Source organism: Trichoderma harzianum (genome assembly GCF_003025095.1).
Source record: "Trichoderma harzianum CBS 226.95 unplaced genomic scaffold M431scaffold_2, whole genome shotgun sequence".
Taxonomy (NCBI): Eukaryota; Fungi; Ascomycota; class Sordariomycetes; order Hypocreales; family Hypocreaceae; genus Trichoderma; species Trichoderma harzianum.
The window spans coordinates 3,826,434-3,842,607 of record NW_020209250.1 but is presented as its reverse complement, the minus strand read 5'-3'; the positions used below and the strand labels follow the sequence as shown (position 1 = coordinate 3,842,607).

General features: G+C 44.3%; 4 protein-coding genes across 4 annotated transcripts; 2 read left to right on the top strand and 2 right to left on the bottom strand.

Moving 5' to 3' along the window:
- Nucleotides 1-838: 838 nt before the first annotated feature.
- On the bottom strand, nt 839-3,836 carry M431DRAFT_56976 (hypothetical protein; the record flags this gene model as incomplete). The annotated part of the gene is made up of 6 exons (XM_024921497.1): nt 839-1,101; nt 1,163-1,620; nt 1,683-1,937; nt 2,166-3,195; nt 3,263-3,455; nt 3,531-3,836. Coding segments are annotated over 6 exons (2,505 nt in total), but the record flags the coding sequence as incomplete, so codon positions are not given.
- Nucleotides 3,837-4,201: 365 nt separating this feature from the next.
- Nucleotides 4,202-7,887, top strand: M431DRAFT_108392 (hypothetical protein). The gene is made up of 12 exons (XM_024911676.1): nt 4,202-4,580; nt 4,644-5,227; nt 5,278-5,385; nt 5,441-5,643; nt 5,707-5,737; nt 5,796-5,989; nt 6,046-6,949; nt 7,008-7,193; nt 7,269-7,316; nt 7,388-7,490; nt 7,556-7,651; nt 7,701-7,887. The coding sequence occupies exons 1-12, from the start codon at nt 4,254-4,256 to the stop codon at nt 7,719-7,721; spliced, it is 2,805 nt and encodes a 934-aa protein (XP_024779505.1). The 5' UTR covers nt 4,202-4,253; the 3' UTR covers nt 7,722-7,887.
- A 1,642-nt stretch (nt 7,888-9,529) lies between these two features.
- On the bottom strand, nt 9,530-10,636 carry M431DRAFT_504778 (hypothetical protein). Its single transcript, XM_024918519.1, has one exon. The coding sequence runs from the start codon at nt 10,214-10,216 to the stop codon at nt 9,722-9,724; it is 495 nt and encodes a 164-aa protein (XP_024779504.1). The 5' UTR covers nt 10,217-10,636; the 3' UTR covers nt 9,530-9,721.
- A 1,230-nt stretch (nt 10,637-11,866) lies between these two features.
- On the top strand, nt 11,867-14,105 carry M431DRAFT_478838 (hypothetical protein; the record flags this gene model as incomplete). Its single annotated transcript, XM_024915711.1, has 2 exons — nt 11,867-12,412; nt 12,471-14,105. The coding sequence occupies 2 exons, from the start codon at nt 11,867-11,869 to the stop codon at nt 14,103-14,105; spliced, it is 2,181 nt and encodes a 726-aa protein (XP_024779503.1).
- Between the last annotated feature and the right edge of the window lie 2,069 nt (nt 14,106-16,174).

Here is a 16,174-nt window from a genome sequence, read left to right as displayed (position 1 = left end):
TGCTGCTGCTTCATCTTATACTGGTCTATTACACTGGCCGCTAACTCCTTAGCCATACCCTCAAGTAAAGCGCGACACTGGTTCAAGTCGGAGGGGCGAATACTGAACACATCCTTCATTACCGTCATTTGTTCGCCATCTACGTGTTGCTTAATAAGACGTAGCCGCTATAATCTAAAGTTAGCATTAGTACTTAAAAAAATGGCATTCTCATTATATGTAATTCACTTACGTAGTTAAAGAACATCTTAGCTCGTGCATCATCTTGTGTAATAAAGTACCAATTAATTAGCCCACGACCAACCTTGCTTATATCTGAGACAAGTCGCTGTACTTTTTGTGCAGTTTCTGTAAGTTCGTCGGGACCCATTGGAATATCTACCATCACTTCTTGACTAAACTGCCTTTGCTCTTCTTGTCCAATGAGTTTAAGACGATTAAGGAGATCGCTGTTTTCTTTTGTGGCTGCCGTTGCTATATGTGCAGGTACTTTGCCGCCATTTTTTAAGACCTCCCCATATCTACCTCTTTTTTCGGGAGTTAAGGATGCTTCCTGCTGAGGTGTGAGCGGTGTAAAGCCGTCTGGGAACCTTTGCGTTAGTCTCTGGGTTGATTGTTGGGTTGGCTGCGATGCAGCCTCGGCCGGTGGGCTAGAGGCATGACGTTTCCTCTGTGTTACAACGTCTGTGTTGTCAGCGCGGTGAAGCCTTCCTGATACCGTGGCCCGTCGGGTGCTTATTCGAGTGATATTTGCAATTCGTTGTATTTTTCCATGGCATTTTGACATATGAACATTAAGAGCGCGAGAAGAAGTTAGCGGTGGGTATTGGCAGTCAGGAACCGTACACATAATTCGTTGGGTATGTGTTCGCTCGTGCTCCGATAATTTCTTCTCGTCAGTGAAGCCTGTGGTTGCACGGGGGCAGTTACGGACACGACAAGTGAATGCGGCCGTTCGAAAATTTCGTTTGAATTTCTCCAACTCCTCGAAAGTAATTCCTGGGAACGAGGGTTTCATCAGCAGATACCGGATGCTGGCTTGGTAGCTAGCTAGCAGGTCCTGGAGATTTCGGGGCGCGAGCTGTATAAGATCAGTAGAATCTGAAGGATAACTGTTAGCTTGGTGACGAATCGTTGATACTATCTTTGAATTGTAACATACGATTATCTTGCTGGGATTGGCCAGAACCAGCTCTTGTGGACCGCTCTCTCAAAGCAAGTCGTAGCATGTCATATACGGCTCCCTGATTTGCGAATGTTTCCAATCGACTATCCAATGCACCTGATTCTTGCTCCGCTGAGATTTCTGAGATTTTCGCTGAGAGGTTCGCTGTGTTTAGTCGGTCTGCCAATGCTTTGGCTGTCGAATACAGAAGGGAGGCAGCCTCGAAGCCGCAGATAGCAGCGTTGCTACATAGCAGGTCTTCAAGCCAGTAATCTGTTGCATAGATGTGAAAACCATGAAGGCCCCTTAGGATTCTCAAATCTCGGTCACTTGAGTCGTATGTTGTATCAAAAATCCGAAAACCGGCAAGGAGGCAGGTGATAGACGCCACACTATGTTCGCATAATGCATCAGCCTCTACCAAAGCCATCGCACTCTCGGCCGATTTGAGATGGCTACAGGTGAAAACACGTTCAGTAGTGATCCAGTTGAAGTGGAGCAGAAACACTTCACTCACTCCTTAACAGAAACATGAATGAATGAGAGAGTTCTATCCTTATTCTCCTGAATAAGCGGCGTGCACATTTCGAAAATATACTGAGGTGGCATCATCGGAGTTTCTATATCTCCTTGACTAAATGCCATGGCCGAGCGACATTCGACTTGTGTTAATGGGCGCCTGGCGAATGCTATCCATCCCAAGATAGATTTCATTCGCCCCATGGATCGAGTGTCCAACCTGGCCATTAGCTGTGATAGAATCCGTTCGTAGCTTTACTCAGTGTTAGTATATATAATTGGAAGGGGTTTCCCTTTTCAGCTCATTCAGGAAATCGCACAATTCACTCAGCTTTCTGGGAAGCATGTTGACTGAATAGAGTACCTCGTCGCGACTGTAGAAGATATTGGATGATATATATTCCAAAACCAGTCGAGCCCATAGAAACATTCCTGCAATTTGTTAGCGCTGTATATGCTTGCCTTGGCTGCGGTTGGAGACAGGGTCCTGATACCGTCAGCTTTTAAGGATATGCTATGAGAGAGCTCCGCAATATCTGTGCCACAAATTCCGAACTCCAAGAATCGATTGCGAAGGAAACCAAGCTTCTGGTTAGCATAAATTTTGATGGCCTCATCAATTCTACTCTTTTCGTCTATAAGTGAAACGGTAGGTCGTTTTCGAAACTTCTTCGATAACAGTGGTGATGGCCGACTAGAAATCAGGACTTTATAAAACATGGAGCTATTCGGGCCTCCCAAAGATATGATCGTCTCCAACAAATTCGTTATTCGCCCTTGTTTCTCAACATCACATTCATCTAACCCATCTAGAATGATATGGATGTATTTCTTCTCGGACGGAACTGGTGAGATAGCTTCGCAACTCGTACGGATCAGCTGAGAGAGCGACTTGATCGTGACGGCTTGTTTGGCCAAGACAAATTTTTCATAAATGTAGGTTATTAGGTCGCCGTTCGAGCGAATTAGTTGAAGGAGTAAAGATCGCAGAATTTGGTCAAATTGGATCGATGATGCATATGAGTAGGTGCAAAAGTGACGAACAACAAGAGACTGACGGCTAGTTTGAAGGAAAATATCAATTTGTGTGGCCAGTACACTTTTGCCCGCTCCTGGATTTCCCTGAAGCCAAAGAAATGGAGTTTCCGGCTGAGTTCTCATCCATGACACGAGAGTGGGTTGCTTGAATATCCAGTCGCAAGTCCCTTCATTCTTTTCTGCTCCTGATACGATTGAGTCAAAGATGACTTGTTGGTCTGTATCATCCATCTTCAACCATCCAATGATGGCCTGATATTGCTTAGTTGAATCCTCATCTTCTTGCTTTGCAACTTCATCAATATTTTCATTTATCTGATTGCGTAGGCTTTCTCTCATCTTAGAGGCTTCCAAGATATTGACAGCATTGGCGGTCTTGTCAATCAATTCTTCATGAGCTTTCATATTAGTGAGAATTGTGTCGAGCCGCCGTTGAAATCGACCCCATGTTGTGAGAAAAAATATCTTCCAGCCTTGGTGCATTTCACTTTGTTAGTGTTCTAAGTCATGGCCGATTCGATATGTTCGAGAGCGACCTACTACTTCTCCGAACAAACATGTACGCGTGGCGGTGGAATTTCAATATATCTGAATAGAAAACGGCCAAGATCTCTTGAAATTCAATTCTTTTACCAAAGGCTTCACCAAGCATTTCGATTCTGGGTAAAGACTCTGCAATTTGTGAATAAGCGGCGACAATTCGTTCAAGAGCTTCGACAAAGTCTGCTGCGATCTATATATTACGTATATTATGCTCTTAATTAAAATAATGAACATCCATAACGTCGATTTCCTAGTGGAGTATTACCGTGAGAATGAGTTTGATAGGAGCCCAAATCCAGGGCAAATATGGCGTGCCATTGCACAGCACTTCAATTGACTGTGAGTAGTGACCTAGTCCTTGGAATAAAGGCATTAAGCGGCGCATATTTCTGAGCATCTTCCTGGCTGCTAGCTGGTTCTCAATATCAAGTGCCGCTTTTTCGACGTCTTCCAAGGTCGTATTCTGGAAGTCTTTCGCCTCCAGCGGTGACACTGTCCGCTGGAGCTCCTCGAAGGCCTCACGAATGATACGTCGACCGGGGAGCGAGACTGGACCAGTCTTAAAAGGCATTTTGTTGATTCTATGAGGAATTGACAACTATTGAAATGCAGAAAGGCATTCTGGATAAGACAAAAGCGCATATTTTAGGAATTGAAATGATCGTGAATGATGATGGAGGCCTGCTTTGAGGCGGTGCTATATCACGTTGGATGCCTAACACCTAACGTGCGCATTCGCCAAGATATGATCCTTATGGACCGAGACACGTGGATGTATTTAAGTGGCCAAAAATAGTTGATTGGGCGTCAAAACGAGGCTGCCGGGTGACAAGGCACTTCGTAGGCGTATTGGTACTTGTACCCACATCAATTGAATGCTGCAAGTCATCATTTAAGGACGTGAGAGCTTTTCTCTATTCTACAATACAGTCTGTTATTTTTTCCTCTTTAAAAAAACTATTGACCGAAGTTGATAATAGGTAAAAGAATGCCTCAAACAGCAACAAAGAGGCGACGTCTAAACCCGCCGGAGGGGCCAGGTGGGAACCAGCACATGCAAGCAGAAGATATCTGGGCGAATTCTATTATCACGCAATCGACGCAGAATACACCTCCAACAAGTTCATCCATTTCAGAGAATAACCCTGAAATTCCTCCCCTCTTACTGCTAGCTGACAAACTGCGCGAACAAACTGTGCCTACCTCACTAAGCTGCAATGCCAGCGATACAGTCGATCCTGAAGCTCAAACTGACGACCCTAGGGCGCAACAAAGCTCATACAGTAGTTCTAAGGAGATAGTTTGCTTTGGCGAGGTAATAAGTGACTGCATTAGTGGATCTCAGCATGAATTTATGTCTAAACATGTCTAAATGCAGATCGTTGGCATCCTCAGCAAATGCGGAAGTAGTCCTTCAGTGCCAAGTGCTGATGGTACCAGTTTTCGAGCAAAATTCAAATCATGTGAAAAGTTTGTTTCCATAGATAATGATGCTATCACTGGGACAATTGATTCAGACTATACACATTTGACCGACTTACTGCAGAATGAGGCGGAACTCGATCTGCAGCTCACCTGCACACTCGATCTCTCTCGGTCGTCAGGCGCTGGAAAGCGAACTTCGTCCAGTTTTTACTTGCACGAAATTCCATGCACCATTTCAATCATCATCTATGGGCCCTTAGAGATGCTCACCGATATCGGTAACTTCTTCCAAACCTGTGAGATCTACTTGCAAGATCCCAGCGATTGCGATAGAAATGTCAGATACTGCAACCCTCATCGTCTATCATCGACCAATAGGAACTCATGCCCCTGGACCTCAGAGCTCAAGACGCATTTAAAAAATCTCATTGAGATGAAGCCAATTTCTCCACTGCCAGAGCTATTAGATGTCCTGGAGTCATCTGAGAAACTTCCAGAAGCGATGCAGCCAGATGCTATACGAACTCCTCTAGAAAGGTAACATGAAGATTTTCGAAGTATATAATCTTTTTCTAACAGTTATATAGACATCAAAGACAGGCATTGACATTTATGCATCAGAGGGAGCTCGGATGGGCTCTTAATGGCAGTCGACCGGACCTTTGGGAGTATATGGGAAATAACCAAAGACATTGGTAGGGTTACCTTTTCTGCATTAAATCAAGGATACGGCTCCTAACTTGGCAGAAGTTTTGTCAACCATGTGTCAAATGCTTATCAAGAAGAAGAACCAGAAGACTTCTCTGGTGGAATTATTGCGGATCCCATGGGGCTTGGGAAGACACTTACCATGATATCCTTGGTAGCAAGTGCTGCTCAGCTTCATAAGTTGGTCATGGATGATGATGATGTTGTAACTTCAGCTACGACTCTTATCATCGTTCCACCACCTTGTAAGTTCAATTGTTGTTGATTGAGGACACCCTCAAACGGCCTTCTATTACTAATGGGCATAGTACTTGGTACCTGGGAAGAGCAGTTATCAGAGTGAGTATATTGCTGCACGAATTCTCTTGAAGGTACAAAGATTTTAACTTTGATGGAGGCATGTTAATCCTGGATCTTTAACTTGGTGCCGACACCACGGGAAAACAAAACTCACAGAAACTGGATCCTATAATGACATCAGCATAGTCTTGACGACATATCATACCGTGTCAGCAGAGTGGAAGTCTCATGGCGAACATTCGCCATCAGTTCTATTCTCGACTCGCTGGCGGCGAGTGATTCTCGATGAAGGTGATACACTTCTTGTTGCAGTTCCGAAGAGCACTTACTTATTGGTTGCGGGGCAGCACATTTTATTCGCAATAGCTCCTCTCAATTGACTGTTGCAACATGCGCCATAGATGCCGCTGCTCGATGGGCAGTAACGGGCACACCAATTCAAAATCGACTCTCAGACTTAACAACATTATTCAGTTTCCTAAGAGTTTATCCCTACTCAAACCGAAAGCAGTTCGACGCTGATATCACTACTTATTGGAAGGAGGGTAATACTGAAGAGGCGCTGAAGAGGCTGAAGAGGCTCGCGTCATTTCTCATCTTGAGGCGGAGGCAGAACACAATACAGCTTCCGTTACGGCGCGATTTACAATGCGCCGTCGAGCTCACGGGGACTGAACGAGCGATGTATGATGAAATTCGGAATAAAACAGTCGCTCGTATTGACGATATCTTGTACGAGAGCAGCGATGATACGCGACCTGTTGAGTACACCAATGTCCTTCAGCAGATCGAAGCCATGCGCATGGTGTGCAACCTAGGATTGTATTACCATGCTCGCCGAGGGCTTAGGGACTTGACGCAAAAAAATTCGGAGAGCTGGGCAAGTATTGCTCAACAAAACTTTGACTTTCAAGGTGAAATGGGCGGCATGCAGTGCCGATACTGTTTTGCTGTTGCAGATACGTCCGCTCGCTTGCTAAACAGCACTCAAAGCCAACAGTCACTACATTTATCAAAATGTCTGCAGCTTATATGTTCCGACTGTATCAGCAAGTCACAACCTATTGATTGCGGACACAGCCCTTCATGCCCTTTTGCACCGGTCTATCTAAATCCGACTAGCTTGGAGGAGACATCCTTATCTTTCAACCATCTTGAATATGTGGCCTCGTTACCCCAAGCCGTGAAGTTTCCACCGAAAATAACGGCTCTTGTGACTCAGCTCAAAGCTCTCCCACCGGGTGTTAAAAGGTATACGTTATCACATTGACTCGCAACCCCTTGCTGGGCTGGTTTAACATACTTTAAGCGTGGTTTTCTCAACTTGGAGAACAACTTTGGATATTGTTGAAGCTGGATTGAACCAAGCTTCCATACAATGCCTTCGCTTTGACGGAACGATCCCGTTGAAGGAAAGACAGGCAGTGATTGACCGATTTCGTCAAGAAGCGACGCCAAGTGTACTTTTATTAACTCTGTCATGCGGCGCAGTTGGGTAAGACAAACATTTTACGCCTTACTTCTGATTACATATATAACATAGTAGCTCATTATTTGCTAAATTCGACAGGTTGACGCTCACTGTGGCTTCATACGCTTTTATAATGGAACCTCACTGGTGAGTTATAGCAGCAAAAAAATTGCTTGCGATTTCTGATGAGCCGGCTGAATTTGGTACTGTGTATTCAGGAATCCAACACTGGAAGACCAGGCTCTGGCTCGTATTTACCGGCTTGGTCAGAGAAACGAAGTTACCACCGTTCGTTTCTATGTGCGAGATTCTTTCGAAGAGGTGAGTCACACATGCGTGAATAACTTAGAATGGTCTAACCGATTATCATCCATCACGATATTTAGCGCGTAATGGATGTCCAAAACTCAAAGAGACAGATGGCAGCTGTTCTCTTCGCATCACAGGATTCAACAGCGGGCCCTAGTTTAACCTTATTGCAGGTATGTTAGTATTTGCATTATAAGTAGTTGCAACTAATCGAACGCGCAGAATCTACGGTCTCTTTTGTGATATTGCGCTAATAAAAGGGGCAAATCTTCTGCCAAGGCGTGCATTTGGAAAGGTGACAAGTAGTATTATCCTGCAGACTTAGTAGACGCTTGGTAATAGATGGTACGGCGCGTTTAGGAGAGATGTATGGCAGGCAATAAAGTTACAACATACTGTCACGACCCGGATCTTGCCGTTTTTCCCGTTGACGCTATCCCGCCTGTCACATTCAAGACTTAGTAATACTGTAATTTTTAACTTTATGAAGGCAATCTTTGAAGACCGCTTTACGGCTGTCCTTGGCGCTCTTGCCGCTATAATTGCGATCAGAGACTCGAGAAGCGTCGTATACCTTGCGCACTGCCCCACGATTTCTCGGGTCCTGAGACGTGGTGCTCTGACGGGCGAGCACCAACGGCTGAAGTTGGTATCTTCTAAAGAGGGAAACCGTAGCTCCTATAGAGTTTTCTGTTAGATCCATAATCTTGTTGATGAGTTCGTGGAACTTTAATTCTTCCTCGGTAATCCGCATGCATCGTGGCCGTGTTACGGTCTGGGCTACGTAACAGTTAGATCCCTTATAAGCAGCTGGTTCCATCACAGTAATTGCTACAAATGCGATTATTGGCCTAATCTTTTGCCCTATTTGGCTTAATAATTCGATGGAATCGTTACAGCCTCCCACGGACTAAGGATAATCGTTGGAATTTAATCGACGACGGAAAAGATATGTAACATTATCCACATTTGTTCTAGTATTCTTAAAAAATCATGCGAAACTATTTAGTTCTTAGACAGTGGTGCCGTTAAGTTAGCCGCAGTACTTGGTATACTGGCTTAAATATAGTAAACTTTAAACTTCCTATAAGTATTAAGGGGTATATATTATTACTATATTGTTATATCCGCTTTACGTTTTATAATTATAAATAACTATTTGTAACGTTTTATTATACCGTTAAGCCAAATAAGGCAAAAAATTTAAGGCTCCTTGTTTTACTGTATTGCCTATAGTAGGCGTGGTTATTACTTAGTGCTGCGACCTGCAACTATTATAGATATATACCCCGGAAAAAGTACGGGTAATGCAGCTAATAAGAGCGCAGCTCTTTATTCTTACTCTAATATATACTGCAGGTATTATAAGAATAACTTTATTCTCACTGAGTATAATAATATAAGTTTAAGTAAGAATAAAAAAACGACTAAATATATAAGTTAACTTTATTACACTTATACAGATAGCTTAGATAGCTAGGCGTTAAGTATTAAAATACTGCATATAAGCTACAACTTCTATTACAGGCTTACGCACTTAGTAACTACGTCTACTTAAAGCTACTTCCTATCCTCACCAGTTTAATATCTTAAGTCCTTGGGAGCCAACTACCCTATACTAGGTATACCGGTAGGGTCGCAACATTATAATTAGATTGTATACTACATATACGATCATGTTACGTTCCGTTATACCGTAGCGCCAACAGGCAAAAGATTAGGCCAATAATCGCAATTGTAGCAATTACTGTAACGGAACCAGCTATTTATAAGGGATCTAGCTGTTACGGCGGACCAGATCGTAACAGATCACACAAGGCTCAAAGTGTCACGACCCAACACTTATAGTCGCAACAACCGGCCTCCCGGGTAGGCAACACCCGGCTCAACCTCGGATGACCCAACCAATCAGGATTAAGTCGTGTACAGTCCAGACGAACTTATAACAACCAAGTCGTCTCCGGTCGACGCGACCATCTCCAGTGCAACTGGATATATAAGTTTACATTCTCTACACTTGTTTAGATAGCTTAGATAGCTAGTTATTATCACAGCATTCCACACAGCCAAATTTCCCTTTCGACGGTCTCAGGAGAGACCTACAGTAACACCTAATTTAACCGTACAAAAAGTCACTTTAGTAATGATACTAAATATTTCACTCGACGAGCTTACGCTTCTGCATCTCAAACAGAAGTGTTAGCACTTCGTTCCGTTTCTTTAATCCTTATACCGTCCACCGCTTATCCACACTTCTCAAGCAGTAGAGTCATTACTTCTCTGCCGCTTACATCATTCGCTGCAGCAGCTTTAAGCACCGCCTCTGTAATCTTCACATCTCCTCCACGCTTCATAAGCAGTAGATCCATCACTTCTTTCCCATTCCCCCTATTCGCTGCAGCAGCCTCAATTACCACGTCAGTTATTTTTACATTCTGTTCAGCATCGAGAAGCGCTGCCAGCACTTCCTGCCCATTTATTTCATTTCCGGCTGCAACTTTAAGCACCGCCTCTGTAATCTTTTCCCTACGCGGTATTACCACGTCTTTTCCAGCCTCTTGGCTACCAACGTCGGCGCCGTTTCCCCCCCAATCCTTGGAGTCCGGGGCATGGGAGACAGCGCTAGCTGGCTGACTGATGCATAGACGCAAGTCCGCATGGATTTTCATAATCCTCAACCCGAAGTTGGATAAAGGCTCCTTAACTTTTGCCTCAAGTTCCTTATTAACTGCTTCCATATCGGGAATATCACCGTTCTGAATTAGAAAAGCCTCACAAGCTGCACAGCGAATGGCGGCCTCGACGATGTAAGAGTTTTCAAGCTTAGCCAACTGTTTAGCAAAAACCTCACCAGCTATACACCAAATAGTAGCCTCAATAATGCTAGAGTTTTCAAGCTCAGCCAACCGTTTGGCATACTTTTCGTAAGCGTAAACCACCACCTTCTCATCATCCGCGCCCGGGACGATAATTGCCTTAACGTAGAGGCAAAGCCGCTTCCCCGAGACCACGACGGGTACTTTAACCGTGACATCGCAAGGTTTAATGCTACGCAAGTGTTAGCCAATTGTGATGTATTGCGATAAATGGAGAAATAATCGGTTGTTGGCCAATATTCAGCCGCAGCCGTTTTAAGTAGTTTGAGTGCTCTGCCAAAGCAAAATAAAGAAATGCAACACTACCTAAAACGTCTGCACCGTTGAAACGGCCAGCACACAATTTTACAATCGCGTATCTTCACAGCGTTACAGCCGTAGCCAGTAATGGCTAGCTTCTCGTCGGGTGCTCTAATTACGATGCGCATTGGGACAGCGCTGGTATGGCTTGGTCAGCTATGGTGAAGTCTGTTGTTAGACTCCGGTGAGTCATGTAGCCAAAAATATAAAATAAATATATAATAAGATAAAACTACGAGCAATTAATCGGGAAGAATAGTTACAATTTTATACATTTGTCCACGGTGAGATGCTGGCTGTTTGTTAAAATTATAAATTGTAATAATGACATAGCTTCCTAATTTGTGACGGATGATGACTTTACTTGACAGCGCCTTGTTGAGTTTGTTGTCGACCTGTGAGTAGAATCATCCGTAGTAAAGTTTGCGATAACTTTAATGTGATATAACCTTCTGTCAAAAAACATGTTCTATAATACTGTCTAATATGAAGAAAATATATTTTGACTTTTGAAGTTATTAGCTAAAAGTATATACCGGTAGAATGCAGGCTAACAGTTACAAAATAACTACCATTGAATCTAAGATTATTAGCTGAAGGTATATGGAATGCAGGCTGAATGCAAAGTGGTATGATCTGTCATACGATCCGTCATACCGTGAGTGCCAAACAGGGCAAAAGATTGGGCCAATAATCGCAATTGTAACATAACAATTACTGACAGTGACAATGAACCAGGTCCTAACAGCAAGCTGATAAAAGTAGATATATGGAATGCAGGCTGATGATAAAGTTATAAGGTAGCCATGGAGACTTAGTGACCAAATCTGTTGACAGTTTGAGATACAGTTTTGCACAAAATTAGAGTCGGGACGTTATTCTGTGCCTTGTGTTGGTGGTAGATTAACAGCTGTTTCAGAGTCTGTAAGTCAGAAACTCGAACGCCTAATTAAGGTCGAGAAAAGCAATAAGTAGCATTAAGATCTTATGATTAAGTAGAATTGGAATGCTTCTTTTTGTAAATGTGGATTAAGTGATTCAGTTATAGGATGAAATTTAACCTCTAAACTTGATATAAATTAAAACTTTCCCGTTTCCCCTTGGGATTGACGAAACTCCCAATTTAAAGTACGCTTATTTCAAACATAAGATCAGAATATTTTCCAACCCCTTCACCCGCAACAAAAAGACTAAATAATCTGTCTATTTATCATGGAATGGAAAGACGGCCCCCTTGGGTACTACAAGTCTGAGTCCGTCATCGGATGGGTGGCATCTTTCTTCACGGTCGCTGGTGTAATATACGGCGTCTGGGCCGCTCAGTGGGTGCTCCGTCTTCGCCGCTCAACTGCACACCTAGGATCTGTCTGCCAAGATGAGGAGGAAATGGGATGTTTTGTCGCCGATATCCCGGGTGAAAGACGAAGGCTGTGGCCTTTTTTCATCGGAAAGACACCAAAACCTCGTCTCCCGACAGTCTCCAGTATCATGAGAGCTGGAGATTATGGTGTGTTTACTTCGGCCATGTTTGAGTGGGTTCCATATAATCGCCGACATGTTACATGGAGACCTCTTTATGAAGCCTTTTTCGAGGAATGTATATGGGCTCAAGAATGGCCAGTTAAGAGTTGTACTCCGCAATGGAACTTGGAAGGTTTGGATCTACGGTCTATAAGATATGTCACACAAATTCTAGACGCCGCCAAGGAAAAGGTATGGAGCAAAATGTACCGACCTAAGTTCCAGTGCATTGCACACGTACGTAACAAAATACCAAAGCTGCCCTCTTCAGTATCATGGTCCTAATGTGGTATAGATACAATTCCGGTTGTTTAGTTTTCTTTCTGCTGTTGGATTATCAAAACTTTATCCGCATCGCATTACACTTAAGGAGGATGAAGTTCAAACGATCGATCGACACCTCCTATATTATCCGTGGACGCTCATAAAAAATGGCAAAGGTTATACAAACAGAATAGGAAGCTTTAAACCTGTCGGTCCTATTTTAATTAGCAGCCACATTGAGCTTGAGACTCTTGAAATTAACGGAGCTACTCGACATTTTCCTGAGATTCGGGCGAATGAATTTGAACCCGTGAGAATTCACGCTGGCAAACCCTGCATCGAAGTGTCCGAAGAGGAGATTTCGGCGTTGTCTATTGGACTCGGACTGGAACTCGAGGAGACGGAGCACTTCTTACCTCACGGAATAGGCGCTTTCGGAACTCTCTTATCCTCAGAGGCAGACGACTGTTGGACGAAGCTCAAGCTCACTTACCATCGACGCCAACTCACACAACTAATTGCGGGTGGCGGATATTCAATGCTGTTTGCAAAACACATGGCTTGCGGGTGCTTACCATTTGCGTTCCGTGGTGACGAAGTCCAAACTATCTTCATTACGGAGGATGTCCTAGCATGCCTCAGAGAAGGGTCATCAATCCATGACAATCCTCCGAAGCCTATCCCCAATGAGACTTACATCCATCGATTGCCTGGCCACTTAAAGATTAACTACTATTATGGTAAGGGCACTGTATCTGACTCTGACACTGGCGACATTCAAATACATAGTTGGACTCTCGAGGAAACTAGCCTTGAGCGAAAAGTTGCCGGGAGCTGGTGCGAAGCAGTTACGCGAATCGCCTTCGGAGGGCTTGTACCTATGGCAACTTCCCCACTAATCAGGGCGGTGGCATTCACAGTTGGCCAGGCACCCCAAGCCACTGACACAGATTGGGAGAAATTAATAGAGTTATTCAATATGCTTATGAATAAGGTCATGGAACAGTGGGACAAAACTATTAAAGGAGATGTACCCCTTTTCGGAAGCAAGCAAAGAAGACTCCATCAATTGATGCAAGAACAACGGAGCATTGATTTCAGCAACTTGGGCCTCCGCACTAGAGAGATTGTGATACAATTAGCTAAGCTTACAACACTTTTGGAATCTCTGCTAGCGCTAGGAGGTGCCGTCTATCACTGGTCTGTTACAACCTCGGACACCAGACGCAAGGAGGTCTTTGACGCATGCGTGATTAGAGTAAGGGCAACTTACTCGAACAGCCTCCAACGCCAAAAGCAGCAGTGTACCTCTTCACCATGCCCGACATATTTGATGCCAACTCCTAATGTCCTAGCTATTCTTGAAGACGCTATTGAAGAACTTGACGAGACAAGGGCATGTTCCGTTGAAACATGTGCAGACGTGGCTATGTGCGTTATCATCGTCTGGACAGGACTTGTGAAGAGAGTCCACTGGGAGAAAGTGGAAAAATTAAGTGGGTCGGGTAAAGGGACCGATATAATTAGCCGTGACAACGTACAAACGGCGGCGAGTTGTCAGTGTGGGTGCACTGATGGAAGAGGCAAGAATCCGCAGGACAGTGAAGCTAATATTTATACGCCAGTCCGTATGGAATCACTCCCAGATGTCGCAGTCTGGGAGTGAATGGCGTTACTTATAGTTTGCTTAGGGGCTTTAAAGGGGCTAGGACTCCAGCTCGCCCGGCCGAGTAAACGGTAGCCATAACACAATAGCTTGATTTAATTTTGTTGAAATCTCTAGTAGTCGCTTCCGAGCGCGATCGCTTCTATGTCGTTAATCAAGCTCCTCCGGGACGGCCTGCTCTTCTATCAATTGTCAGGAGACCCCGTCGAGCAACCAGGGCCACTATATGTCGCTGTTATATTGGTTGAGATTTACACCGGCCCTTGTACTGGAGGGGTGTAAGCCTAATAGCTTGCCATGCCCGTAAATGTCGGGAAGCACGAACACCACCGATGTCGGAACTGCTGCCGTGTGTAAAAACGGTCAGTGTAATCACGGTTTTTTAGGTTGGGTCAGGTGACTTGATAGTGATAAATTTCTCAGCGCGGGGTTCATTGTCCTCCAAAAACGGAATCATGTAACTCCAAATCTGGAGTCTCGGGATGCAAAAAATGGAAGACATCACACTCAAGAGAAGTGCTTGACGGGACCCCGAATTTTCCACTACCTGTGGTCGTATGTGATCGATTCAGGCGGGTAATTGTCCTAAGAGTAGGCATCGTCAATGACAGACAAAGAGTTGAGGGGAGAGAAATCATGCATACAAATTTGGTGTTGACCAAGAGGCTCACCAGTTCATTGCATTGGCTATTACTGTATGCCTAATTACCAGCTGGGATTCACACCCAACTACGGAGCACATCTGTTCATGCCCTGCAAATACGATGATCTGGATACCAATGCGGCCCTGCCCCGTAAATGATCGTTTTCCCTCTCTCGGCAGTCTCCAAAGATAACATATGCAGAGGCGTCGTATTTTGATGCCGTACACAATATGAGAAATCACGCACCAATAGCAGTCGGCATAAAGTTGGGACTGCCATCGGGGTTACATTCAACGGTTTTACTGGGTTGCACATTTGATCTACATAAACTGCTTTGGTTTCGGGCAATGGGCTGCTAAACATTGCCAAACATTGCATTACTACATTATCTTGACTCATCTATATCAGCTTGAAACCATCTGAATCATGTCGGCGGATCCACCCTAAAGATCCCAACAGCCGCAATTCGTACAAGATTGCGTAGATCAGTGCCCTGCCCCATGAACAAACCACTGCACTCGCCATGCTGGATTATTTGCATGCGGGACCCCACGACTTCACTCAGTCTCCCACGACTTCACTCAGTCTCCCACGGACAGCAATTCATTTTCTTAAGGCGATGACAACTCCTTCAACATAGTTCATTGCCGCGCTTCCTGCTGGTGAACATGGAACTGCCTCTGCTGCTGGTACTGCCGTCACGACGTTGTCAGCTTTTCCCCATAACATAACACCGGTCTCCGTCTGGGTAAAGGCCTGACAGAAAAGACGTGAGAACGAACGCTCAAAGGGGTTCATCAATGTAAACTCTCCTTATGTTGTAACATCATAATACCGAGAATGAATGGTACGGTTTTACTTTGGCAGAACAAGTGAAAGAAGCCTTTAACAGAAATCCCTCCACATTTCGAGACGACCTGATCGGCGCCATTGCATACATTGGTAGCACCATATGCAACTGGAGAGCAGATGAAAACAGCGTCATTGCTCAGTTCTGCGAGACGGCTTGAATTTGTCTGTCGAAACTATAGGGTTTGGGGTGGTATCAATGAGTTTTGGTATGTTTTTCCGCTTTGGCGTGTTACTGCTGAGTTTGTGGACCTGGAGTAGCACAATTTTTGTTTTACATTGGAGCACATTAATCCCACTACTTATACTTCATAATCTTAGAACTTTGCATTACCTACTTTAGATCATATAGATACTTTGGTACTCATATCTACCCAAGGGCAACGAGGCTTAGAGTTCCCAACTTTGGAAAATGGAGGCGCTTTGATCTGCCTTGAAGGAATTTTATGCATTGTAACTGCCCAGGTTTGTATCCTCGTGTGTCCCGCCTTAGTACAATGGCCTCTATCACGTAGATTAGTATATATACTATACAGCTACCTGTTTATGAATGTTTATAGATGCCCTAGGTAGATA